At 40.9% G+C, this 26,584-nt stretch overlaps 4 protein-coding genes across 4 annotated transcripts; 1 reads left to right on the plus strand and 3 right to left on the minus strand.

Annotated features, from left to right (window-relative positions):
• Positions 1-5,581: 5,581 nt before the first annotated feature.
• Positions 5,582-7,447, minus strand: LOC115821328 (phospholipase A and acyltransferase 2-like). Its single transcript, XM_030785153.1, has 4 exons — positions 7,430-7,447; positions 6,691-6,811; positions 5,837-6,135; positions 5,582-5,650 (listed from the first exon to the last, which is right to left on the minus strand). The coding sequence occupies exons 1-4, from the start codon at positions 7,445-7,447 to the stop codon at positions 5,582-5,584; spliced, it is 507 nt and encodes a 168-aa protein (XP_030641013.1).
• Positions 7,448-8,266: 819 nt separating this feature from the next.
• bgna (biglycan a) lies at positions 8,267-11,897 on the minus strand. Its single transcript, XM_030784359.1, has 7 exons — positions 11,651-11,897; positions 10,062-10,177; positions 9,697-9,910; positions 9,506-9,616; positions 9,174-9,267; positions 8,616-8,754; positions 8,267-8,464 (listed from the first exon to the last, which is right to left on the minus strand). The coding sequence occupies exons 1-7, from the start codon at positions 11,895-11,897 to the stop codon at positions 8,267-8,269; spliced, it is 1,119 nt and encodes a 372-aa protein (XP_030640219.1).
• Positions 11,898-15,762: 3,865 nt separating this feature from the next.
• On the minus strand, positions 15,763-20,810 carry LOC115821329 (extracellular matrix protein 2). The gene is made up of 9 exons (XM_030785154.1): positions 20,666-20,810; positions 20,107-20,216; positions 19,143-19,743; positions 18,551-18,666; positions 17,816-17,948; positions 17,411-17,568; positions 16,905-17,044; positions 16,211-16,537; positions 15,763-15,943 (listed from the first exon to the last, which is right to left on the minus strand). The coding sequence occupies exons 1-9, from the start codon at positions 20,808-20,810 to the stop codon at positions 15,763-15,765; spliced, it is 1,911 nt and encodes a 636-aa protein (XP_030641014.1).
• A 2,514-nt stretch (positions 20,811-23,324) lies between these two features.
• LOC115820601 (troponin C, slow skeletal and cardiac muscles-like) lies at positions 23,325-26,584 on the plus strand. Its single transcript, XM_030784227.1, has 6 exons — positions 23,325-23,348; positions 25,082-25,112; positions 25,368-25,514; positions 25,728-25,842; positions 26,028-26,164; positions 26,553-26,584. Exons 1-6 carry the CDS (start codon positions 23,325-23,327, stop codon positions 26,582-26,584), a joined length of 486 nt encoding a protein of 161 aa, XP_030640087.1.

Consider the following 26,584-nt stretch of genomic DNA (forward strand, 5'->3'; position numbering starts at 1 on the left):
CTTGTTAGCCCCCGACTGAGCGCCGCCGTGTTGGAGTTTGTCCCGGTGAACGAAAGGGTCGCCTCACTGCGCCTTCGGGTTGCAGGGGGGAAATCTCTGACTGTCGTGACGGCGTACGTGCCGAACGGCAGCTCAGAGTACCCAGCCTTCCTAGATACACTGGAAAGTGTCCTAGTGAAGACACCATCTGGGGACTCTGTAGTTCTACTGGGACACTTCAATGCTCACGTTGGCAATGATGGAGAGACTTGGAGGGGAGTGATTGGGAGGAACGGCCTACCTGATCTGAACCCGAGTGGTGCTTTGTTATTGGACTTCTGTGCAAGTCATGGATTGTCCATAACGAACACCATGTTCGAGCATAAGGCAGCTCATAAGTGTACCTGGTACCAGAGCTCCTTAGGCCAACGGTCGATGATCGACTTTGTAGTCGTCTCATCAGACCTGCGGCCGTATGTGCTGGACACTCGGGTGAAGAGAGGGGCAGAGCTGTCAACTGATCACCACCTGGTGGTGAGTTGGATCAGATGGCGGGGGAGGCTGCCAGACAGACCTGGTAAACCCAAGCGCATAGTGAGGGTGAACTGGGAACGGCTGGCTGAGGACCCTGTACGGAAGATCTTCAACTCACACCTCCGGAGGAGCTTCTCCCTGATCCCGAGGGAGGCTGGGGACATGGAGTCTGAATGGACCCTGTTCAGAGCCTCCATTGTTGAAGCGGCAGCTTTGAGCTGTGGCCAGACGGTCGTTGGTGCCTGTCGTGGCGGCAACCCAAGGACCCGGTGGTGGACGCCACCGGTGAGGGAAGCCGTCAGGCTGAAGAAGGAGGCCTACCGGGCTTGGCTAGCACGGGGGACTCCGGAATTGGCTGAGAGGTACCGGCATGCCAAAAGGGCAGCAGCGACGGCTGTCATGGAAGCAAAAACTCGGGTATGGGAGGAGTTTGGGGAGGCCATGGAAAAGGACTTTCGCTTGGCCTCAAAGAGGTTCTGGCAAACCGTCAGGCGACTCAGGAAGGGCAGGCAGGGCCTCGTCCAGGCTGTTCTCAGCAGGGATAGGGAGGTCCTGACCTCAACTGAGGATGTGGTCGGACGGTGGAAGGAACACTTTGAGGAGCTCCTAAATCCGACTGACACGCCCTCCATAGAGGAGGCAGGGCCAGAAGATTCAGGAGGGTCGTCACCCATCTCTCTGGCAGAGGTCACTGAGGCAGTTAGAAAACTCCACAGTGGCAAGGCGCCAGGGGTGGATGAGATCCGCCCTGAAATGCTGAAGGCTTTGGATGTTGTTGGGCTGTCATGGCTGACACGCCTCTTCAACGTTGCGTGGGAGTCAGGGACAGTGCCTGTGGAGTGGCAGACGGGGTTGGTGGTCCCCATTTTTAAAAAAGGGGACCGGAGAGTATGCTCCAATTATCGGGGTATCACACTACTCAGCCTCCCTGGGAAAGCCTACTCTAGGGTACTGGAAAGGAGACTGCGGCCGATTGTCGAACCTCGGATACAGGAGGAACAATGTGGATTCCGTCCTGGCCGTGGAACAATGGACCAGCTGTTCACCCTCGCACGGATACTGGAGGGATCATGGGAATTTGCCAATCCAGTCTACATGTGTTTTGTGGACTTGGAGAAGGCTTACGATCGTGTCCCCCGAGGTGTCCTGTGGGGAGTACTGCGGGAGTATGGGGTGCCAGGTTCGCTGCTGCGAGCCATTCGGTCCCTGTACAACCGCAGTGAGAGCTGTGTCTGTATTCTCGGCACAAAGTCAAAGTCATTCCCAGTGAGTGTTGGACTCCGCCAGGGCTGTACCTTGTCTCCGATCTTGTTCTTAATTTTCATGGACAGGATCTCAAGGCGCAGTCGGGGTGAGGAGGGTGTCCAGTACAGTGGCCTTAGGATTGCGTCTCTGCTTTTTGCAGATGATGTGGTTCTGTTGGCCTCATCAAACTGTGACCTCCAGCACACATTGGGGCGGTTTGCAGCCAAGTGTGAAGCGGTCGGGATGAGGATCAGCACCTCCAAGTCCGAGGCCATGGTCCTATGCCGGAAAAAGGTGGCTTGCCCCCTCCGAGTTGGGACTGAGTTCCTGCCTCAGGTGGAGGAGTTCAAGTATCTCGGGGTCTTGTTCACGAGTGAGGGTAAAATGGAGCGGGAGATTGACAGGCGGATCGGGGCGGCGGCGGCAGTCATGCGGTCGTTGTACCGGACCGTCGTGGTGAAGAAGGAGCTGAGTCAGAAGGCAAGGCTCTCAATTTACCAGTCGATCTTTGTTCCAACCCTCACCTATGGTCACGAACTCTGGGTAGTGTCCGAGAGAATGAGATCGCGGATACAAGCGGCGGAAATGAGCTTCCTCCGCAGGGTGGCTGGGCGTACCCTTAGGGATAGGGTGAGGAGCTCGGACACCCGGGAGGAGCTTGGAGTAGAGCCGCTGCTCCTCCGCATTGAAAGGAGTCAGTTGAGGTGGTTCGGGCATCTAGTCAGGATGCCTCCTGGGCGCCTCCCTATGGAGGTGTTCCGGGCGCGACCAACTGGGAGGAGACCCCGGGGAAGACCCAGGACACGTTGGGAGAAATATATATCTCGGCTGACCTGGGAACGCCTTGGGATCCCCCAGGAGGAGCTGGTGGATGTAGCCGGGGAAAGGGATGTCTGGGCGACCCTCCTCAGCCTGCTGCCACCGCGACCCGGTCCCGGATAAGCGGGAGAAAATGGATGGATGGATGGATGGATTCTTTACTTCTTATAATTGCCAAACTGTATAGCCAAACGATCACTGACACAGCAAAACGTGGCTAGCTCCACCTCCCAGTATAATTAACAAAAAGGTAATACACAAACACTCATGTAAACAATAGCAGCAGGGTCACTCCATCTCATTTCAACCAAACTGGAAAAATCTTTCTCTCCACACCATCTCAAAATTGGCTGATAATTTTTTTCCTCAAAAAATACAGTCTGACATGAAATATCCCAAAATTTTAGCTTCCTACTCCCAAAACTTTTCTGTTTAGAATTTATTTATTGAAACCTACCCTTACACTAAGCATTTTTTTCAATCACGGGCATTTTTCTGATCTTTGGAGCTCAGTAACTTGGCCATGAATATGTTCAGAGTTCTGAAATTTGGCATGCTGATTCAATATTTCCTGTAAATTCCAAATCATAATTTATTTTTTGATGGATGGAATGGCTTAATAGATATAGAGGCCCAAACATGGTTACAAAATTTGTCTTAACCGTATTTAGAGGTATAAAAAGTCAAGAAAATATGACTGTACAGAGCTGATTTTTCACAGTTTTACACACATTTATTGTACTTTAGGAATAAATAGCATCTGGAATGATTAAAGCATTGATGTTGGTACAGTGTCTCACCTAAATTTAAAAAAATGCTTTTCATGCACTTTGTGACAAGGGTCATTTCAACTGGTAGGAGACGTCCAGTTTACTTGTTTACATGTTTACCATGTTTAGACAGACAGATTAATTTTCTGTCACAGAAACAAAAATTTTGTTTTGGACGTACCTTATGGACACAAAATCACATTAACCTACACAATTAATTACAGCATTGACATGAAATATCAAAACATTTGAAAATGACACTATGTCATGCTTGTTTTCCTATAAATGCCTTGAACCGTTACTTGCAGTCCTTGAGACAGTCATCTGACAGTGTGTACTGTTGTGCTTATCGTCCTGCTATATCAGGTACAGGAACTATTAGAAGGATGTAAACGAATGGCACCCAGCATTTATCCAGTCGTCCCCAATTCAAGTGATGAGTGCACTTATTCATTTTCATGAATGGCACCATGGCATCCTGTTGGTCCTCTGACCTTTCTAACCCTAACCCTAATCATTCTGTCTGGGTAAAAATGAGCTTTCCCACATTTCTTCTCAGTGCTGAAGCAGATTTTGCAGTAGATGGAGAAGGAGAAGAATGAGCTCCAACAATCTGACAGTAAAAAACTCTGACAGTGAAAGAGGTTTCAGAAACAGTAGATATTTCAAAGCCAGAGGACAATGTAATTGAAGATTCAGATGTTTCTAATACTAATACATTCTGGACGTATTTATACAGTGCAGGTCAATTTGACTCATAACATAATGGATGTAATTATTTTTTAGCACAATAGGAAGGTTAGCCCTCAGTTCATTTCCAAATCAACTTCAGTCTGGCTATTAGTTTTTGGCAGTATAGGTTTGCTATGGATTGGAATTTTTCTTTGTCTTTTTGCATTTTCTGGGGTCCAGGTAGGGGTTTGACATTAAACCAACAATGTTATTACACCTCCCTTGAGTATGAGTCATGGACAAAATGTGTTTTGCGTATGGTGTCGATGTACAATTAATCAATTCATCAATCAATAAATCAAATGTGTCATTAAACTAATATAGAAAATCAATACATGAATCAAATGTCACACACTCTCTTACTCTAAGTTAAACTGAAAAGATTCAACTTAAAAGACCAAATCAGGTCCTTTTCTTGTGGTCATTAGACTGATCAACATGCAACAAGAGATCATTTCCGCTTATATCTGCGGTTTAGTGTTGCCCACATTTAATGGTCTTTTAATAATTTCCTTTCATGTTCTTCGCATACATTTGTGTCATTTAAATTTGATCTTTATGTGCTGGGTCATTCCATGTCATTTGAATAACAGGCATCCACCACACCATCTCAGAATTGGCTGATAATATATTGTCTTGAAAAATACACTCTGACATGACATATCCCAAAATCTTAGCTTCCTATTCCCAAAACTTTTCTGTTTAGAGTTTATTTAGCACTAGTGGAAACTACCTTTAAAGTACGCATTTTTTCTTTACGACCAGAGTTCTGAAATTTGGCGTGCTGATTCAATATTTCCTGTAGATTCCAAATCATAAATTGTTTTATGCACAGTTTTGCACACATTTATGGATACTTATGATGGACAAGAATAAATAGCATCTGGAATGATTAAAGCATTGATGTTGGTACAATGTCTTACCTAAATTTAAAAAAATGCACTTGGTGACAAGGGTCATTTTACCTGGTAGCAGATGTTCAATTTACTTGAAATTTCAAGGGGACATTTTATGTATGTCAAAGGCATTATGTACAAAATCTCTAGTATGTGTTCCTTCCAGAATGAATTTTATGAGCTGCAGATTTATTGTCACTTTTTAATTCATTTTTGTTTGTCTAACAGCTATTGAAACTCATTTTGAATTGACACTGGTGCTTTGTTATTGAAGTTGGATTATGATAAACATGAATCAGTTCAGTGCAATTTTATTAAATGCTACAACCAAAGGTGGTGTTATCTGTGATTACAAAAATTACATTAAATAATAGGTTGACCAATATGTCAGTACATCGAATATGATACATGTAAATCAACATGTAATTCAGTTTTATACAGGGATAACTTTTAAGTCTTTTTCATGAATGTTACTGAAAATGTATCTGACCCTAAGCAGGGTATTGGCCATTACCAGTTCTGGAGTATTGCATTCTTCAAGACAGGAACAAGTTTCTTTTTTGTTTTCCTTTTGTTTCTGTTTTTCTCTAAATTCGTTGGCATTTTTTATGATAAAAGGCCTTGGAACACTTCCGTTGCTTCTTTAAGTTCAGTATTTTTTGCTCTTCCTGGAATCTGTTTTAAAAAGGATGAGTGTAAATAAAGGCGTGATTAAAACATGGGGCTTAGAATATGAATAATATATGCCTAATTATGCCCAATGTAACCACAGATGTTAACAAACTTTTTTTTTTCTTATCCAGTGGAATAATGCAACATAATCACATACATTAGTTCAATCTTTCATCTGCCTAGACTTACCTGATTACAGACAGATTCACCATAACGTACAAAGGTGGCAAAGTGTTCACAGTTTAGCGTGAAAAGATTGTACGTAAGCTCCTTGTCCAGTAAGGCATCACGCCGCCGTCTCATTTCAGCTTCTGGAGATGGTTTGCGAGCATGACGAGTATTGCTGATTAAGACATGAGCACCTGAAGGCACATTCACTTCGGAGAGGAGCTGCCTGCGTATTTTGGTCTCCCCCAGAAGAAGGTCTCCACAGAGAGGGAAGATTGTTTGCAAGGAGTTGCGGAACATTTTCATCACCTCTCCTTCATCTGTATCGGAATGTGAGGGACAGAGCCTCTTGTTAAAACCCGTTTGCGGTTTACAAATGGCTGCCATGAATGTAAATGATTTCTTCCTGTCTAAACACAACATGATGGCGAACTGTAGATTTTTATATGTTTGAAAACTTTGTGCTATTGTTGCGCTTCAGTAAGATATTATCTCTATCTGTATCTGGGGAAAAGTGAGAAAGGAAACAGCTACTGGTGCTTTGTATCATAGTGCTAAACCAGGTGCCAAACCTACCAGCCATGGTTTAAGAAATTGCACCTGAGTGATGATTTAGCTGAAGCAATTAAAGAATTCTGACAAAGAGTATGTACACAAATACAGAATGCTTGAACTATGAAACTGATTCATCATGGTGTGTAGTTGAAAGTGATGTCTGACTTTGATCAAAATTTCATATATGTGTTATAAACACATTAGTCTTTTTGTATAAATACTATACTTTCATGAAGGGCTAATTCTGATCCACTTTCCAACATAGTTCCTAACCAAGGAATCCATATTTTACGTTCTTTGGGTTTGACAAGTATTCTCACCTGAAACAGCAAAATGAATCACGTATCCATCTCCATCATATACACCCCAGTGTGAGTATCCAACAGGGTAAGAGAACTCAATCAAGTCTCCAAACTGGGCGGTAGCCACAATGTCCTCAACCTGTACGTCACAAATAACAACTTTTGTTTTTCTTTGTCCGATCAGCTGAAGGGGAGGCCTGCCTTCTACAGGTGAGGTTGGAAACAGGTTATGCAACATACCACTGAAGCTCGTCATCATTTTACGTATCATAAAATACCAAGCAGTGGTTTCAGTCATCTTCCACATTGATTTAAATTGAATTATAATTTAAATTCATTTATAAATATTTATGTATATTTTCAGTTGCAATATACACTTGATTTGAAGTGTCTGTTTTTACAGTATCACCATGGTTTCAGCAGATTATAGTGTCACAACACAAATCACAACATACTGATGTATGAAAACCAGTCACGGCACAGATGCTGATTACTAGTCATTTGAGATTTTGTTTGATTGTTTTTTTTCTTTTTTCAAACAGCATACTGTGTCAGAAAACACAAAGGACTGTTAATTTACAGTCATTTCTTTACTGGGTTGACTCACAATTGATTCACTGCATGTGTCGCTGTTTACTACGACGTAAGCTTACTACATTTAGTTTGCTACAACTTCTACTTCAATCTTGCTCCATTAACAAAAGAAGATACAAAGTTATGAAACTGTTGAACGAAATGTAATTTTTTTTTGTTTTACCTGTTCAGCGTAATCCATTTTCAGCTGAGTCGTCCAAACATTTAAGGACCTTACTTAAAGGGACCTAACCCTGCCAAGCCTAATGGGTGTAACCTGTCTCTGAAAAGCATTCCTGTGTTAACCATTTTCAGGTTGCACCAGACAATTGAACTCAAATGATAGAATGCACTGCTGAGATACTTTAAAAATAATTATGGCACAACATATTCTGTGTGCAGAAAATATGTTTTCCATGATATACTCAATGTGTTTATAAAATATATGCAATAAAGTACTAAAAGCAGATTGTTATACAACCCAGGTATTTATTCAGCTATTTGCATAATGGTTGTACAGACAGCCAGTGGTAGAGTGTTTACTGTGGAACACATTGTCTCAACCAATGAAAAACAAACTGAATAGTGTTCATAAAAATCAAAGCACTGATTTTTCAGCTTTCAAATGTTAATGTTGAAATGTATATGCTTTGTTATGCGTCTACGTTTTATTACATTTTGTTAATAAGAGAAAATGTCAAGTATACACTGGTAGATTATTCACTGTATTTGAGAAGATAATTTCCAGTCCAGTTCTTATATATTTGTAAGTCATTTTGAATGATAGAAATAAGCATGTCATCTCTGTTTCGAGCTGAATTTGACAAAATTTCAATATTCCTGCCATGTTTACCTTTTTGTGTTTGAACATTGAGAAAAAAAATAAAAAATAAAATGTCAGGCTTTATTTTCACCCCAGCCATGCACCTATGCACTCCTCTTTGTTTTCTTTTAGATGTTTGAAGACTTTTTTTGTAGTTTCCCTTGCGGTGAGCTGTGGGAGCATTTCCACTCTTATTCTTTACTTCTTATAATTGCCAAACTGTATAGCCAAACGGTCACTGACACAGCGAAATGTGGCTGGCTCCACCTCCCAGTAGTTTATTGGGTTCCCAAAGAGGCTAATACCATTGTAAAAAGCCCTCTTCATTCCAAAGCCTGTAGGACAGAAGTCATCCACACCGACATTGCTGATATTGTTGGAATGTAGGTAGATCACCTACAATAAAACGCAAATGTTTTAAAATAAGAAAACACACAAGAAGAAAAATCAAGTTTTTGGCTGAACTGTGAAAGAATGGAAAGTGCTGAAAAAGAGTCGGACGTAGCACTAATCACGCTTTGATGTAATACCGAGATTCAGCCCTCACCTGCAGATACTTCATAAATGGCAACCCAGAGGGGACGCTGGACAGTCGGTTGTTGTCTAGATGGAGCTCTCGTAGGTTGGGCAGGTAACTCAAACTGCCGTGTTCAATGTTGCGAATATGATTGAAACTTAAGCCCAGCCTAACCAGTCAAAGAGAGGAATGTGTTTGTTACACCTACACTTATGTCTTGAAAACCTGCCCCAGACTGTTTATGGGTAGCATTGTTCAATGCATTCCTTTGCAGTTCAGTTCAGTTCCGCGGGTGGAACATTATCATACTTTCCAAGGTTCTAAACAGAATGATTCAAAACAATAAAAATACCATATGGAGCTAAAAACTACACTAATATCTAATGTTTGAATGGAATTCTTTTCATTGTATGTACAAAAGCTACATCTTTTTCCCAGAAAGAAGAAATGTTCTTAATGGCACATTGCCGGCGTTGTAATGCAAATGATTAAGAAAATTATTGGTCAAATACATTTTCCAGCATGAAATAACAGTGGCTGGAATATGTGAATCCAAAGTCATGATGATTAAAAAGCTATTTTTAATACCTGTACAGTTGTCTATACTGACTCAAATCCTCCAGCTCAATGGCCTGAATCTGATTGTGGTCCAGATGAAGTTCATGAAGAGTGTCAGGAAGGTCTGATGGGGGTGTTGCAGAGTGAATATAAATTTACAAATAAATTTTGACACGCACAGCAATACACATTACACCGTAATACTGTAGATGGCAAGAGTAACGTGTTAGAACCTAGAAGGATCTCCATGTCTAGATATATTTTCCTCAGTTACTTAATTTAATAGATTATTATTATTATTCAGTATGTTGCTGTGACAGATAGATCAAGAGTACTGCAAAAGGCTATGCCATCTTAGTTACCTTTTGGCACCCCTGTGAGTTTTGCCTCAGAAATACGAAGAAAGTTGAGCCTGAGGCCCATAAATGCTCCAGGTTCAAGGCCACTGTTCTGAAGGGGGTTCCGACCCATCTCTGTAATGAAAATACGATACCAATGCATTTTGAGAGTGTTTACTTTGCCTAATAGTAAACATCTTAGGCTGATGTCTCACCAATAACATTCATGTTTGCCAGGCCAAGGAAAGTCCTCGCTGCAACCTTTTTGATACGATTGTCATGAATACGCAGCTCCACCAGGGAAGGTGGTAGATTTTTTGGGATGGATGTCAGCAGGTTGTGAGAGAGGTAGAGCCTCTGCAGTCGCTTCAGTGGTGCAAAGGCCCGTGGATGAATCCTGGAGATCTGGTTGTTCACTAGAATCAAAGACTAAGTAGGAAAAGATTTTAAACAGAGGATAGTGGAAGGTACAATTTAATACACAGTAGAACTGATAGAGAGAAAATCAATATTCTCAAATTTTTTTTCTTAACAATGTTAATGCTCTCTTTCCCAAGTCATTTCCAATCCTGGTTCTTACATAGAGGTTGGGGAGTTTTTTGAAGTCCCCCTCCCTAATCTCTAGGATATTGTTGCTTTGGAGGTCAAAGAGACGGGTATCAGTGGGAATTCCATAATCCGGAACATAATGCAAACCTACAAAATAAAGTAAAAAACACATATTTATTAGTTCTCAGATACTTTATGTAACTTTATATAATGCTTAGACAGACATGAGCTAAGTTTCAGCATTTTTAGTTCTTCACTGAAAATCTTGTTTAGTCCAGCTCCAAATTTATTCTCTGACTGTAAAAATGGCAAGTAGTTAATCTTTGCTGATTTTCTGGAGAAAAGGCAAGTACTGTAGTGTTAGGGTTAAGATTAGATTAAGATGTAGTGTTAAGATTCCAAAAAGTGCTAGCTTCACAGCGTTAAATCTACAATGATCTACAGCTTACTGACATAAATAATTCTCCTCAGTCATGAAAAAAGAGAACATTAGACTTTAAAAAGTCTTTCTGAAAGTTTTTGAGACTTAAGGCTACTGTAGTTCACGGGCAACATTTTAAGCAGGCTGTAATTTTGAAAATGTTAGGTAATTCTCTGGGTTTTAAGCTTGAATGGATGTGCTTTACAGTGCTGTTGCTGTTGTGTGTTAGCGTTCCCTCGCAAGTTCCCTATGTAATTAAGATGAAGCCAGATGACCATAAGTCCACGTAGCACATGACAACGTGGAGAGAAAAAAAAGGAGAAAACAAACTCATTTTCCTGTAATTTGAACTCAGTGGCACTAGTGTATCTGTTTTTCTTATATAAACAAAGAATGCATAAAGATTTTATCTTTAGAAATGATCACTTTTCTGCCTCATTTACGGATGGTCGCTCATTAAACGTACATTGCTAAGAATATTTGTGTTTTCCCACTATTCAGATTATCATCCACACCTCAGATGCCACCAGGTGAGAATGAGACCGTTTAGCTGTATGTCTCAGGGTTCGTTTTTATTTAGGCTCATGCTGTGGAGCCGTCTGTTAGAATGGTTTGTTCTTATTCTCTGTGGTGCTTTTGATGCTGCTATAACATCTTTCATTCTTTCATCTTAATTCCAGGACTCTCTAAATTTCCTGCCCATCTGCTCCAGATCCTGCCAGCTGAAGATCTATACAGTTTTCTATTCATTTTCACGCTATGATGTGTAAAACTTTTGAAAACCACAAATGACTTTGTTTTTTGGCTTATGGGAAAATATAGGATATGATAAGGGAAATGACAGAGTTATCTTCCAAAAGGATGAACCCCGACATAATTGCTACATAATGTGGTCTTTGCTTTCTGTGCTTTTCTCATATTTTTCATTTAAAACTGAATCATTGTACAGCACAGTGGTTTACAGTCAAAGTAAATAATGAGTAAAAGAGAGCTGCTCTTTTTGCAGAACTTTGTTTCAGTCTCAGTCTAGCACAAACAATTCTTATGAGCAGAGATTCTTCAAAGATTTCATTAACTGAAACAGACATTCAAAGTTGGAGCAGAACTTGGTTTCCAGGAGGAAGATTATTGCCCCCCCCTGGTTTATGGGAGGAATGGTAAATCTCTGTGTCTTCAATAAATTAAGCCTGTCCACCAACCTTGATCAGAACACTGAACGACCCAGTGACCACAATGACAAGCAAAAGGACAGGTAGGTTGTACTGGTGGTTCAGGCTCAAAAGCAGACCCATCTTCTTCATCTTTCATCATCATCATCATCAGATCCTTCACGTCAATCTCCTTCCCAAAATCCCAGAATACTTTCTGTTCAAAAGGTAGAGCCAAAGAAAGGGGCAGCAGATGGACTATGGTGAGCAGTGGAAGGACTGTGATAAAAGGCCCCATGGTTGGTGTTACAATGATATGGCTTTGTCCTGTGAGGGAGAGAGAGGGAGGGAGTGAGTGAGAGCGAGAGAGAGAGAGAGAGAGAGAGAGAGAAAGAAAGAAAGAAAGAAGCACAGAAAGAAAGAAAGAAGAGAAAAGAAAGAAAGAAAGTGTTAATGCAACCGCAGTGTGTCCCATATTCAAGGTTAAACCATAAATGCTACCCTGAATCTGAAATTTGATCATGGTCAAATGTCATTATAATCCAGATATGCAACCCCACAAGAAGCCCACAGTTCATTATGTCCTGAGAACTTCCAAGTTAAATTGGCACAAAGTATCAGTGGCAATATGAAATCATGAACAAAAAGAAGCCAAAGACAAAGTTGTCTGGGTAGATCTGCCAAGCCTCAAAACATCTGCAAGTGTGTATTTTCTTAAGAAACCTGTCTGCCCATCACCTTTAAAAAGCATCAGAAATTTTCCAGAACCTGCACAGAATATTCTGGGACAAAACATTGGTTTTGGGTAGACTGACTTGCCTCTCCACTGGTGGCCCAGGCCCAGGTGGTGTTGCAATCTCTTATTCTAAACTTCACGTCTTTCTAACCCATGTGAAAAAATATGTCATTACGATACATCATTATGGACACATGACTATATGGTACAGTGTCCAGTAAAGGCACAACAATCTAGTAATTTTCATCTGTTCGATGTGAACTCACTGTCACTAACAGCAACAGTGCCATCATAGTAACTAAACTACATTGCCAGTAGTTGGCACTGTGCTGTAACAACATAGTAAAAGGAGTGTAAATGAAAGGAAATGCAGGATTTGTTTAACCTGATGTTTCAGTACACAAAAAGTTCATCAAGAAAGAAGCACTAGATTCAGCAGCACATCTTTTGTTGATAAAGATTTGTAGATCATTGAGCGGATTTCCAGTGTGGAGCACTCTGTCGTGCCACGTGTTGTGTGTGGTTTGCAATGCCCCCCCCCCCCCCCCCCCCCCCCCCCTCCGTCTTTGGAAGTTAACTCCCACACCCTTTACCACAGAGGGAGAGAGAGAGCCTGTGGAACCCACATTACTGGCTAGTATCAAAGATTGTTTTAGTAACAGCACCCTGGGTCTCTTATGCTCTGAGTCATTTGTCGTCACCATAGAGGAGTGCGGAGGGAAGTTCACTGACCATATCAGTTCTCCATAAAAACAGTCAAACGGATATGTAGAAAAAATAAAAACAATATGAAGACTTTCAGAGTATGAAAAAGTCAACATGAACAGTCATATGGACCTGTTGTGGACTTGTTGGTCAACAACTAAAGTCCATATGGCAAAGAAGACAACATATTTCTACATGATCCATAGAACATCCTCTTGGTCCATCCCTTTGACCTGAAATCCACAACCAAATGGTTTCACATTTAGCTTAGAACGGCCAGACACAAAGCCGACTGTAATTATGTGACTGCAGTCGCCAAATAAATTCTTTATTTGGAAGTGGCTGACACCAAAAGGAAGACTTCTTTGATGACAATATTTATTTTAATTGCTGGTACTGAGATCTGGTTTTTGGACTCAGAACACCTGCCCAAATATGCTACACCGAAATTCCAACAATACGATAATTTTTTCAATTTTATGACCTGGAATTTCAGTGACATTTTCTAAAGTAAATTAATGTTTAATAAAACATCACAGTAACATCAGTGATTGAATTTGTCTGTAAAACGATCATTACAAGCCTTAATGCATATTTTGTGCGATAACAATTTTCAACAATTGCCTTCAGTCAAACCATTTTACAGTGTTCGAGTGGAAGCCTTTGTTCCCGGTTGCTACCGTGGCGATCATTTTGTATGATAAGCTTCTTATAAGTCATTTCGGACGCGCAGCAGGTGAACTAGCGAATGTGGAAAAGTTGTTGAAAGACTCAGTTTCAGTTAAGAATATCGATGCAGAGGCACAGAGCGTTCATCGGTGACGGAAGAATGAAAATACACAAAAAGTTTATTACTGAATAAGTGACTGACCTACCTGAAGCGGATGTGGTTTGATTTCCAGAAAGTGACTTCGTAGAGGCAGCGATTTTTTGATCGATATCAATTTGAAATTATTATTAATATTGTTTCATTGTGATGAATGATGTTCCAACAAGTCCGTCTGCCAGCAGAGTCGGTACAGAGTGCAAAATGGCAGGCTACCTGCTACTCAAACAACTGGATAGTCACCAAAAAAGGAAAATCCTGTATATTGAGCCGAATTGACCAGTCCCCTTTTCACCATTCTCCTTCTCTCTCTCTCTCTCTCTCTCTCTCTCCTCTCTCGCTCTCTCTCTCTCTCTCTCAAGCACAGTGAATGTGTAGTATAAGGATCACAACCAACATCTAGAGTTGGAGAGAGAGAAATATGATCTAAATACTTTAAAAACATTTTCTGTCCACGGGTTACTAAAACACTTGGAAACCTAACTAAATGTACTTTTTTAGCTATGTTCTGATGCAGATTTTTTTTGAACTGCTGTGTGATTAGTTCATTTGTCCCCGTACTGAGTGTGAAACCATTTCAAATTCCCTTTTTAATGTAAAGAAGTTTTTTTTGCTCAGTTGATGTAATGCCCACACCCTGGAAAACTTAATGCACAAAGGTCTGGGAAATATATACACATAAATAGAGAATCAATAGACAGCCCAAGGAAAACAAATCTGGATGAAACTCCTCTCTGATGTTTAAAATAAAGCACTTTGTGGCATCGCGTAACCAGTTTAAGGAGAACACAGCACTGGCCAGAAATAGAGCTCGCATGGGCTGCCACTGCCCAGCACTATCATAAGAATAATGAAAATCCTACTCAGCACAGTAACTGTACTCTTTTCCCTTCATAATCTGTAATGACATGGTTTATTTTGAACTCTCCAAACTCACCAATGTACTGGTTGTACCAATTCATAGTGATAAAGTACTTTTTTTTGTTTTAGCCAAGCTAAACTGAATGCCCTTATGATTTCAGATGCTTTCAAATGACTGCAGTCAAATTATTTTACCAAGTGACCTTTTTTGGGATAATGATGTCTAAACTTACCTCAAAATAATAGTGCATGTTTACTGACGTCTGAACAATATGAAAATACTATCTTATTGACACTGACAACTGACTTCAAAAAGCAGGCTGACCAGTCACAATGAGGTAATAAAAATCTATTTGTACAACGCTTCTCTTAACGCAGAGACGAACATATTCTCTTACCGCAAAAACCCTGCTGGAGCCCGTATGAGAGCAGACAGACATCAGAGCTGAGAAAGAGAACATTGGACAGAGGACAGTATAATCAACTCCTCCACCAAATGCCCCTACAATTTGTGGGTGTATCTTTTGTGCTAAAGTTTATGGATAACTCATTTATTTTAAAGGGTTCATTTTTGTTGCTTACTGGAAAAGGATGAGAAAGATTCTTTTGGATGTTAATGTTTAATCTGAAGAATTTTAATAGTGACATGATCAGTTTTAAACAGTGTTATAACAGTGAGCTGGAACCACTGACATACAACAGTGGTGGAGTGGGAAATTAATAATAATAATAATAATAATAATAATAATAATAATAATAATTAATAATAAAAGAACAACACAACAAAAAAGAACACATAAAAGAAATCTAACTCTAATGACAAAGATATACATCATTATCACTATTATAAGTTGTTATAAAAATGAAAATAAAAACCACACACATGGAGTGACAGGGTGTTTTTATGATTAAACTGTGAGAGTAGTTTAAGTGAAACAGGGGTTCCTAAAGTAGTTTTAGGGCTACCTTAGGAGGAAAATTGTTCTTGCTCTTGTAAAGAAGCGGAGAGCCAGCCTCTAGTTATTCCTGTTGGAGCTACTCGTAGTGTTCCTCATATCTCTGTGGCCGGAGAAGGACACTGTGGTAGGTCTTGATGCAGGAGAAAGCAGTGGGAGGGATGAGGCGTCTATCGATGAGGTTGTTCTCTAGGTGCACTGATAACAGTGGGGAGTCCTCACTCACAGTTGTGTCACAAATAGCATTCAGAGGAACGTAACTGTAAGGAGAGACATAGAGCCAGAGACAACCTCAGTGACATTTCACTCACATTAATCTATCAACAGAATCCATATTTTGAAAACTAACTGAAGTTTACTGAGATTTTATAGAGACAGAAACAGAGAGCTGCATAAATTCTTTTGGACAATAAAATCTACCGTTAATGGGAATCCGCCCATAAATTAACATCTCTCAAATCAACATGAGCCATGGGACTGAATCTTGTCGCTCTGAGGGAAACTGGGGCCGTGAGGAGCAGACTGACCTGATATAGTTGTTGTTGAGTCTGAGGAGCTGCAGGGTTTTGAGCTGCAGTAGGCCACGAGGGATGGCCCGCAGCTGGTTGTGGTCCAGCAGCAGCTCGCTCAGGGAGTGGTACAGGCCTAAGAAGGACACCTCATTTATGCCATCCTCATGCAGCCTGTTGTAGGAAAGCTGTAGAGAGTCCAGGCCTGGCCGCATATGGGCAAACACATAGCCAGGGATTCGCTCGATCTGGTTGTGGTGCAATGTGAGCTGGCGCAAGCCGACAGGCAGGAAGGAAGGCACGTGGACCAGTTTATTGCGGGACAGGTCCAGGGACTCCAGTTTTCTGAAAAAGAAAGGTGGGACTGTGAAGTGCTAAAAATGCTGTTTATCAAAGTTTGTACCACTATCTCTGGCTTTTCGGTTTAATAAATGTAGATATGAGCAAATTCTTGATTCAAGTTGCTTTGCTAAACTTGTCCTCAAGGTGGCAGTTCAGCATTGCACATGGTCAACAAGCCCAACTTTTTTTTTTGGATGAGGTCCAAAGGCATCTTCAAGTCAGGTGAATGTGTGCTTTTAACCATTTATATTTTATTTAAAATAGTAGTCTTCAGACCATTTTAATTTTGTGAGGTAGGTTCACAACTTGTCATTTGGGAAGGGAACAAAAATAATGTCCTCTTAATCTTAATACACTACTCTAAACTCACTGCAGATGTATCCATGCTCTTGGTGCTATTCGGTCTTCGCGGATGCGGTTATGGCTGAGGTCCAAAATTCTCAGGTTAACCGTCTTGTTGAGAGGCCCAGCGTGTACTTCTTCGATTCGGTTGTCAGACAGGTGCAATTCCTGGAAACACAGGGAATGTTAAACACAAAACAAAAACAGAAAATGTAAGACACAAACCCAGTCCACATCACTCAGTCTTTTGGGCCTTGATTCAGCCACAGTTTGTCCTCTGTAATTACAGGTTATATCTTGAGTTTAACTGAGCCTCTTGAAATATTAGAGAACTATTCATCTGCAAAACTGCAACCACAGGGCAGTGTGTACAACTTACAGAAACATAAACGTGGTTATTTAAGGCATTGATTGCATGTTGAAAACATATGTCATTGCCTTATTGGCAAGATTACAAAGAAACCCCAAAGCATAAACTGCATTTCAGGAGGATTTCCTCGAAGGCTCAAGCAAGCACTTAAACACTGTACTGACTTGTAATGAGATAGGGAGTCCGGAGGGAACAGCTCGAAACTTGTTGTCATCAAGTCGCAGGTAAATGAGTTTCCTCAGAGGCCGGAATGTGAGAGGAGAGACGTTGCCATCATGAAAATGATTATCCTCCAGTTCTAGCGTCAGCAAGTTGGACAGGCCTGTGGGGACAACTTCAAATTATGCTTTCATCCTCAGGTGCTTCTTAAGTTATCACACTTCTCAGCAAACCTGACCCACAGTCACACTCAATATCTCTAACATGAACATCTTGAAGAAAACGCACGAAACTTTTATAAGATAAAGAAAGACCCGAAGATCCTCTCGAAGCTTCTTTAGATAAAGTTTATAGCAGTCGAAGACTTTACACTCGAGCAAGTATCAAGCAGAAATTCACATGAATTTTACCCTTGAAGCTGTTGGCTGTAAGGCCTAGAAGTTTGTTGTCATTGATCTTGAGTTCCACTAGAGACGAGGGAAGTGCAGGTACTTTGGTCAGGTTGTTCCCATCCAAATTCAGTCTCCTTAACTTTGTCAGATTCTGCAATGATCCAAATGCCCAAGCCATATGAGAGAGACTGGAAAACTCCAGCTACATTGTCAGTGCAAACATAGTCAGCTTGATGCTGTCGGATCTCTGACGTAGGTTAGGTTACATATCTACATCGTACATTCCGAACGAGATTATTTCACATGAGCCAGTCATGTTACTAAGCCTTTGTCAACACTGGATCATTCACAGATAGACAACATTGTTGCTTTCTGTCATATGGAGTCTCCAGCAAAGACAGTGCCTGGCGCCTGAGGGTCGTTGCGTGCCGGTGAGAGAAGGTAAATATCAGAAACTTGCACACTACTTTTGGCTGTGGTATATCTGCTGACTGAAAGTATTCTCGTGTTTATTACAACATCCAAGTGAGAGTTGTCTCAAATGTGTCAGACTCCACGATTTGTGGGAGCAAACACATCTCAGCTGTCTGCTAAATATCACTTTCCATTGTGTAGCATTACAAGCTAAAATAAGACATTAACAGGGCATGCACACAATGGCACTGTAACAGTAATTTAAGCACCATTCATATTTTTAAGCACCATTAATATCAATATATACATAAAGCATGATTATCACATGACCCAACTCACCTGAAATAGGTCCAGGCCCAACGAAGAGTCGTCCAACTTATTCTTGCTCAGATCCAGCCATTCCAGGTTGGGAAGACCAGCCAAAGCACGAGCGGGGATCTTACTGATTTTGTTATCTATAAAGAGAAGAATTGTTCTCATCAAGTGAAATGCTATTTACTTACTACCCTTGGAATCCAGTTATCTAATATAACTCACTTGTCAGTCTCTTTAACAGAAACTCAATATCACCTACACACCCACTCTATCCTGTGCACTTTTCTCTGATCCAACCATTATCCTCCATTCATTTATTTTTTATTGACCATCATTTTACCAGATTAGTCTCCATAGTACCACTTTGTCAAGAGAGACCTGCCAACTCAATAAAGTACAATTAGAAACTAAAGAGAAGATTTCAGTTTGGAAGTTTCTTAATTTAAAAAATTTCTTAATTTACAGCCCTCACTGATGCTCTTCAGTCCCTCATAAATCTGCTTCCCACCGTTCTTCTACAGGATCCTTTTCCTTCACTTGTTTTATTCCTCAGTTTTTTCCCTCTCTTTCATTATCTTTCTTTAGTTAACATTCTATGGATCTCCAATGACCTCACCTGCCAGGTAGAGTGTCCTAACTCCAGCATCTCTGATAATGGGGATTTGGGTCATCCCAGTGCTCCCACAGGCTATGAGAGACTCTGACAGCAGACAGCCAGCTGGGAGTGACTCCATAAAAACTGTTCTTCGAGCTGAGTGGATTGTGGGCCGGAGATTTGCTCGAACAACAGGACGCCCTGTGGGGAGAGCCAGGGGTCCGGTGGGAGACACCACAGGTCTTTTGTTGGGGGGCACCATTGGTTTTTCAAAGGCCAAAACAGTTGATCTTCTGGTGGGTAGCACCACTGGTCTACCGGTAGTTATAAAAACAGGAGGGGCAGTAGGCTTCAAGAAAGAGATGTTGCCATTGTCATCGTCGTCATCATAATCGCTATCATCATCGAGATAGTCTTCACTGTCATCATCGTCATCATCCACACGCTGTCGGCTCACAATCTGCGGGATCTTTCTGTTGTCTGTCACAGCAACTCTCTGATTGACAACACCGTCTTTAGCCTTAGACAAGTGAACCTTCCCTCCTGGGGTCTTTGTTTTCACAGTCACCTCTTCTTTTTTCTTCTGTGCTGGCACTTGTTTCTTGGTGACTGTTGGAGGTGCCTAACACAAAGGATTGCAAAACAATAGCATAAATATCTAATAGAACAGTGCATGTGTTGATTTTTTTTTACTTTGTAAAAGCTTTTTTTTTTTTATTCCATATGTTTAACAACCACATACCGCCACTGTTTTGACAGGAATTGCAGTTGTCTTGTTTTTCTTTTTTTTCTCTTCCACAGCGACTTTCTTGTCATTTACAGGTTGACTATGATGAGTCTTGCGCTTGCTTGTTTTCTCCAATCTCTTCTCTGCACTTGGGGTTAGCTTCGTAGCCTTATGGCTAACTGTCTGCTGAGCAGCTGAGGCTAAATGTGGAAAGATATTGAATTGACAGTGAGTTAATAATCAGAAGGTCCAATTAACCTTTTTGTCATGCTTTCCCAAAATCCTGTGGGAATGTGCTGGATATCCAGATTCCAGATATCCAGATTGGATATCCACTAAACAAAAATACTTTTTGATGGACTGAAAATCTAGAAGAGGGCACAGAGATAATCTTACAGTTTCTCCTGTACCTGTCTCAGTGCAGGTGATGGGGCGACAGTTCACTGCACCTCTCCGACACTCGCAAACGCTGCATGGATCTGGAGACCAAACAGCCCCCTCATAAAGAGAGATCCCATTCACCGCGCACTGCCAGCTAATCCCTGGCATGCACACACACACACACACACACATTCATTCATACGCACATACACAGAGACAAACAGCATTTTAGAGACCAACCAAGTCCAACCTACATGAAAATCCATGTTTAGCAGACAAGAGAGATCAAAGAATTTTAGCTAGTGTAAGCAAATAAGGGTTATGCTTTAGTGAATCTAGACCAACACATCATAAACCATTAAGCACATAGACGTCTGACATACCCTCAGCAGTTCCTTTTACTGAACCTATGTTATTGTTTGAAAGCCATGCTTACCTGGGAAGAAAAGATCATCAAACTCAGGTGAATCTGGTTCAAAGGGTCTGGGAGTCTTCGGTGGTTCTGCTCGCCTCTTTGGCTTGCCTTCTATGACTACTGTGGCTGCACATAAGCAGAGACACAGCACCACAAGTTTGGACATTTTAAGCCCACCTTCAGTCTCCTGGTCTTGAAGGACAGCCCTCTCAAGGAGTCTGAGGATTCAGTTCTCTGCAGGACCTTTATACCGGCTGCCCCTTGGAAATAATTTTTCAACCTCCCACCCAAAAAAAATTATGAAGGTGAGAGTCGAGAGGTGGAAGGAGTGGAAAAGGAAGCAGGAGGGAGGGAGGAAAAATAAAAGGAAAACATCTTCAACAAAGGCCCCCTTTCATTCGTGTCAAAAAACCTCACTCTCACTCTCCACTTGGGCCAACCCACAGCGCCTAGCAAACAAACTAACAGGGCTTTTCAGGTGGAAAAAAAAAATCTTATCTTGAAGAGCAATTATGCTGACGTCACCAGTCGCTTGTCTTTAGCATTTTAACGCTCCAGAGATTTAATCTGGTAAACAAACAAACAAACAAAAAAGACCACATCTTTAAATCTCTTTTTATCTCTAATTCATTACTGGTCCCACACCACTGATAGTGTAAGTTTGACAGTGTAGTAGAAAAAGAAACATTGTCAGGGGTATGTTCTGCAATAAGTTGGTCTCTGGAATGAAAGAACGCTTTGTGTACTAACTTCCAGCCAGCCAAGGAGACACTGAGACCACACTCCTGGGAAATTCTTCAAGTTCTTTCTCCTTTGAGACCCTAGCTCACTGCATGTTCACCCCTCACTCTGTTACAGTTTTGCCTCAGTTATACCGCAGAGTGTAAGTAAGGCAACTACAATTTATTTTGCAAGAGAAGCGGTAAATATCAGTCTAGCGATATCTCATAAAATATTGTAAATTTGATTGCATCACAGGAAAATGTTAGGGGGTTCAAAACAATTTTTTTTTAAAATTGTTGTCTCTAACTTCTGTCTAAAATTACCAAACTCCCACAGCCCAATTAAATAAACAGTCCCGTCTTTATTTGTGTTTCCTGCTCTCAGAATCCTTCAGTAATTTATAAATTAATTCATCTCTTGTCTTTCCCTCCATTTCCTGTTATTTGGTGTTGGTCACAAAATATGCCATACTTACTTAATGTTTTTACATGTGTAAATAAAAAACACACCTACAACATCCTGTGTTTAAGGTTCAGCACCCCCACCTGTGACTTTTTTTAACAAGAATAGAACAAAACAGGACAAATATGAGAGCCAAACAAGTGATTTTAGAATAGATAAAGTTGACACTGATCACCGGTACTTCATTTACAGAAATCCAAGTATGTGGTATTAGAACTGAGGTTGAAGTTGAGCAAACTTAGGTTAGTGGGGCATGAGCACCTGAATGTCATCTTTACTCTTCATACATTCTGATACAATTTTGGCTTTAAATGACCCTCTAAGTAAACACAGTAGTTTGTTCATGACTTCATGTGAATCAGATATTGTCTGGTTACAGCAAATCTGTCCACCCACACTCTCTAAGAAGCATGAAAAATGTGCTCTAGAAACAGTTCCGTGTAAAAAATGATCATCTTTCAATCTTTTTTCATGACTTTAAACCTCATCCAAATAAGCAAAACATTATTCAGACATTATTCTGCAACCTCAAATTAGTTGTGACTTACTCTCTGAGTATTTTAAGAGCTGTGGAAGAGATTTGATTGTTGACCTGTGACCTGTGTCGCAGCTGCCTGACAATGGCAGGTGTTGTTCTATCAGCCCTCAAGAGAGATTTATCATTACATTCTCACTCTCTCTCTCTCTCTCTCTCTCTCTCTCTCTCTCTCTCTCTCTCTCCCTTTCTCCCTCTCTCCCTCTCTCTCTGTCCCTTTCTCTCACTCTCTTTGGCAGTTGATAAGTTGGTGAAGCTATCATATTATTTCCAGTCAAGGGCGAATCTGACACAAGTCCATACACCAATAATCACCCACCTCCCTTAACCCCCCCCCCCCCCCCCCCCCCAAAAAAAAAATCCATTAAACTGACAAGATATTCAGTGCTTTTTTCTTTTTTCAGTCTTCAGTTTCATCAGTCACTGTTCTTTGATCCAAACAGCATTTTACAAGCAGGGCACTCCACATCATTTTTAGGCATTCTACTCAGGAAAAGTTGGACAGAAATTTCATTACAAAAAAAAAAACAAAACAAAAAAACATTTCAGACAAATGGCATCTGACAATGAAGAGAGAAAGCACACGAAACATAAGCAAAAAATATAACAAGAAAAGTCATTTTAGAAGTTTGTCAATCCACATAATAATACAGCTTTCAGGTTTGAGGAACTGCTGTTAGAGAGTAAAACACTACAGCTAAGTCCTATTGTTAGACTGGCTCTGCATTTCACTTCTTCTATTATTATCTCTCCCTCTCTCTCTCTCTCTCTCTCCCTCTCTCTCTCTCTCTCATGATGAGAAGAGTGGGATGACGTGGGATGGCAGGATTTTTTTTTTTTGACGGCATGTGCCCTCAACAATAAAGGGCAGAACAGATGCCTTTTGTTTCAGGCTGCAGCAGTGGGAGCGTTTAAGAGTAACCTGGGAAGGACTACAGCTACAGCTTCACAGCAGGAGCTATGGATGATGTATACAAAGCCGCGGTGAGTGGAGACAGGCCGTGTAGTTCAGTCTCCTTTGATGGTTCATGGAGTGCTATATATATAAACAGCAAATTATCTTTGTTTGTCCTGCAAAATCAATATGCCAAAACTTGCAGGAAGAAAAAGTAATTTAATTCATGGCAAAAGTATACAGTAACAGTGTTACATATGATGCGTAAGGGTTAAGAGTTGTTGTTACAGACGCTTTTGAAAGTGCTTTTGCAGAGGCAGGGTTGACTACTTTATTCATTGGATTTATTCATCAGATTTTTTTTTCTTTTTATACTTTGGAGATCTATCAGTGACAGGGGAGATGTGCAAAATTGCTCTGCTTAGTCTAAAGTCACATTTGGGGTCACAATTAAAAACCATGTGACAGGGACAGAGAGTCTGCTCACAATCCAGCAGAGGTTCAAAGAACTGATAATTACTTACTACTACTGTTAATCTCTACATCTATTTACAAACGGTTTAATTACAGTTCTGATAATACTGAGAAGTACATGGTAATACAATACTGATTTGCAAGTCATTTTAAACTTAACAGCAGTGCAGTAAAACAAGTGTGTGTATGGTTTGAATTAATGTAAAATCCTACAATCATATTCATGAAGTTTTCGAATCAAAAAAAAAAAAAAAAGATAAATTCTCAGGTTGGATGGGATACAGTCTATGCCTAAGCACTGATTGGCTTGCTTGGCTAGCACTGGGAGTAGAGATATTAGCATGGGCAGACCACACTAAACATGGTCGTGCCACATGAGAAAGTTCCATTCATCACTATCTTTTTATGGCAAAGCAGTAATCAAGCTGGGGCCAGGGGGGAGCAAGGGGACAATCACACAATATTTCCAGTATTTTGTGAATTTCCATGTCACATACACTGTGAACAATATATACCATCAATTTTTACAACTTAAATTTGTAACATAGAGTACACTGAATTACTTTCAAATGACTATATAACGTATACATATTTTATCAGTTGTCATAATGGATTAAAACTGGCTTAGTTGGGTATGCCCATTCTCTCAGCTATAGCTCATCAGGGTAGCTGATAATGACAGCGTTATGTAGACTGAACTGACACTGAGCAATTATCAGTTAGCTTTACGGGTATCCCATATGTCTAGCGCATACCATGAAGGTCTGGAGGTCTCTAAGAGGATTTCTCCATATGACAGCGACAGAACAAAGGCTGGTTAAGACTAAGAGCGGACTGGACAGCTGGAGATTCAAACAACTGTTCGTCAGCCCATGATCAGTGCCAGTGACACAAAATACCTTCCCTCTCAACGACAGCACGACAAGAATAGCAGGTGAAGAAAGCTGTGCGAGATTTCACTCATGCTTCACCAGAGTAAAGAGCACTACAGCACTACCAAACAGGTCCTGGGCTGAGTTCAAGGAGAACCCGTGTAGTCTGAGATACTGATAGAGTAATTTGCGCACCCCCTAAAGCCTGTACTCCATTAGACCCCGAGATGACGACAGATCAAAGAATGACAGGGATTTATTTATGGGCTGACGTGTTGATGCGAGGCATCCAGCGGAACAGCGATACAAGGATACGTTACATTACTCGAGCTCATATAGACAAGCGTCTTTACGTTAGGGGTGTTAACTGGTCACCATCTCAGTCACGGTCGCTAGTTTATCATTACCAACAACTGGCATTTACCAAACATTTGTAGTTTCTCACTGAATTTTTGTTTTGTTTTCTCTCCTGTCAGGTTGAGAACTTAACAGAGGAGCAAAAAAATGGTGAGCACTTTGATTTTTATGATCAATTTCTGTATACTCCAGTGACAATGGGGGGGGGGGGGGGGGGGGGGTCAACTCTTTCTCCAGGGATGTATAGCATAGGATATATAAATTTTTCGACCTCTTTTGGTGGGGGGGGGGGTCCAAGTCTTAATTACGGGGTCAGACCTCCCCAATCCCCCCCATGATTCAAACCATGGTCAGTGTCATCCCCATAAGGAGCTGTGTTTTAACACCACTGCTTTGTGCCTATAGAGTTTAAGGCGGCGTTTGACATCTTCGTCCAGGATGCAGAGGACGGCTGCATCAGCACCAAAGAGTTGGGGAAGGTGATGAGAATGTTGGGCCAGAACCCGACACCAGAGGAGCTCCAAGAGATGATCGATGAGGTGGATGAAGATGGTAAGACTGTGAGATAAGGTCATTGCTGACTTTATACAACTTTACATGGAAACCCATATGAAGGTTCTCCAACTCAGTCACACAGGAACAGCATACATAATGTTCCAAACAACCACCAAATCTCTGTCTTTATTTTAAAAACTCATGAAATACATAACCTAAAATGTGGAGTACACATTTTGTGATAATATGGTTGCATGTGTGATTCCACAGGGAGCGGTACTGTAGACTTTGATGAGTTCTTGGTGATGATGGTGCGCTGCATGAAAGAGGAGAGTAAAGGAAAATCAGAGGAGGAGTTGGCTGAGCTCTTCCGAATGTTTGACAAGTGAGACAAAACATAAAATTTACAACCTGCGATGACTGTGATAACCGGTGTGTCAGTAAGACTTAAAAGTCAATTATGAAGTTAATTACTAAGTTGGTTAAATTTGGAGGCCTTCAAAACAACATTGAGTTGAAGTATAACAGAATTTATAGGGAAAAAAACCCTCATGTATTTATTTGCTGTAGGAATGGAGATGGTTATATTGATCTGGAGGAGTTAAAGAACATGCTGGAGTCTACAGGAGAGACTATCACTGAGGATGACATAGAGGAACTGATGAGGGATGGTGACAGAAACAATGACGGCAAAATCGACTATGATGGTGAGCAGTAGAACACAGTGAAAAAAAGTCACGTGTAGGTTTAAGAGGCCTGTAAAGGAGGATATGGAGGGCAAAGACCAGTTAACTTTAGCCATGATTTTACATGAATGAAATGTGAAATATTTTTTAAAAGGGCAAAGAGTTTTACAACTAGTCAATGTCAAAAATGATGTGACTAAAAATGATTGTACATGGTGAACACAACTACTGCGCATAAATTCATTAACGTAGTGTCAGTTTATAACATCTACACAGCTATGCGGATTTTGTTTCATTGTTTTTACTGATATTGCAAAGCAGCATTGATAAGCAGATGTGAAAGTACATGTCTAAGTGTTAGTCCAGTTTGGAGAGATTCTAATGTCCTTTATGTGTCTCTCATTCACAGAGTTCCTGGAGTTCATGAAGGGAGTTGAATAA

The sequence above is a fragment of the Chanos chanos genome, chromosome 9 (assembly GCF_902362185.1).
Source record: "Chanos chanos chromosome 9, fChaCha1.1, whole genome shotgun sequence".
NCBI classification, from domain to species: Eukaryota; Metazoa; Chordata; class Actinopteri; order Gonorynchiformes; family Chanidae; genus Chanos; species Chanos chanos.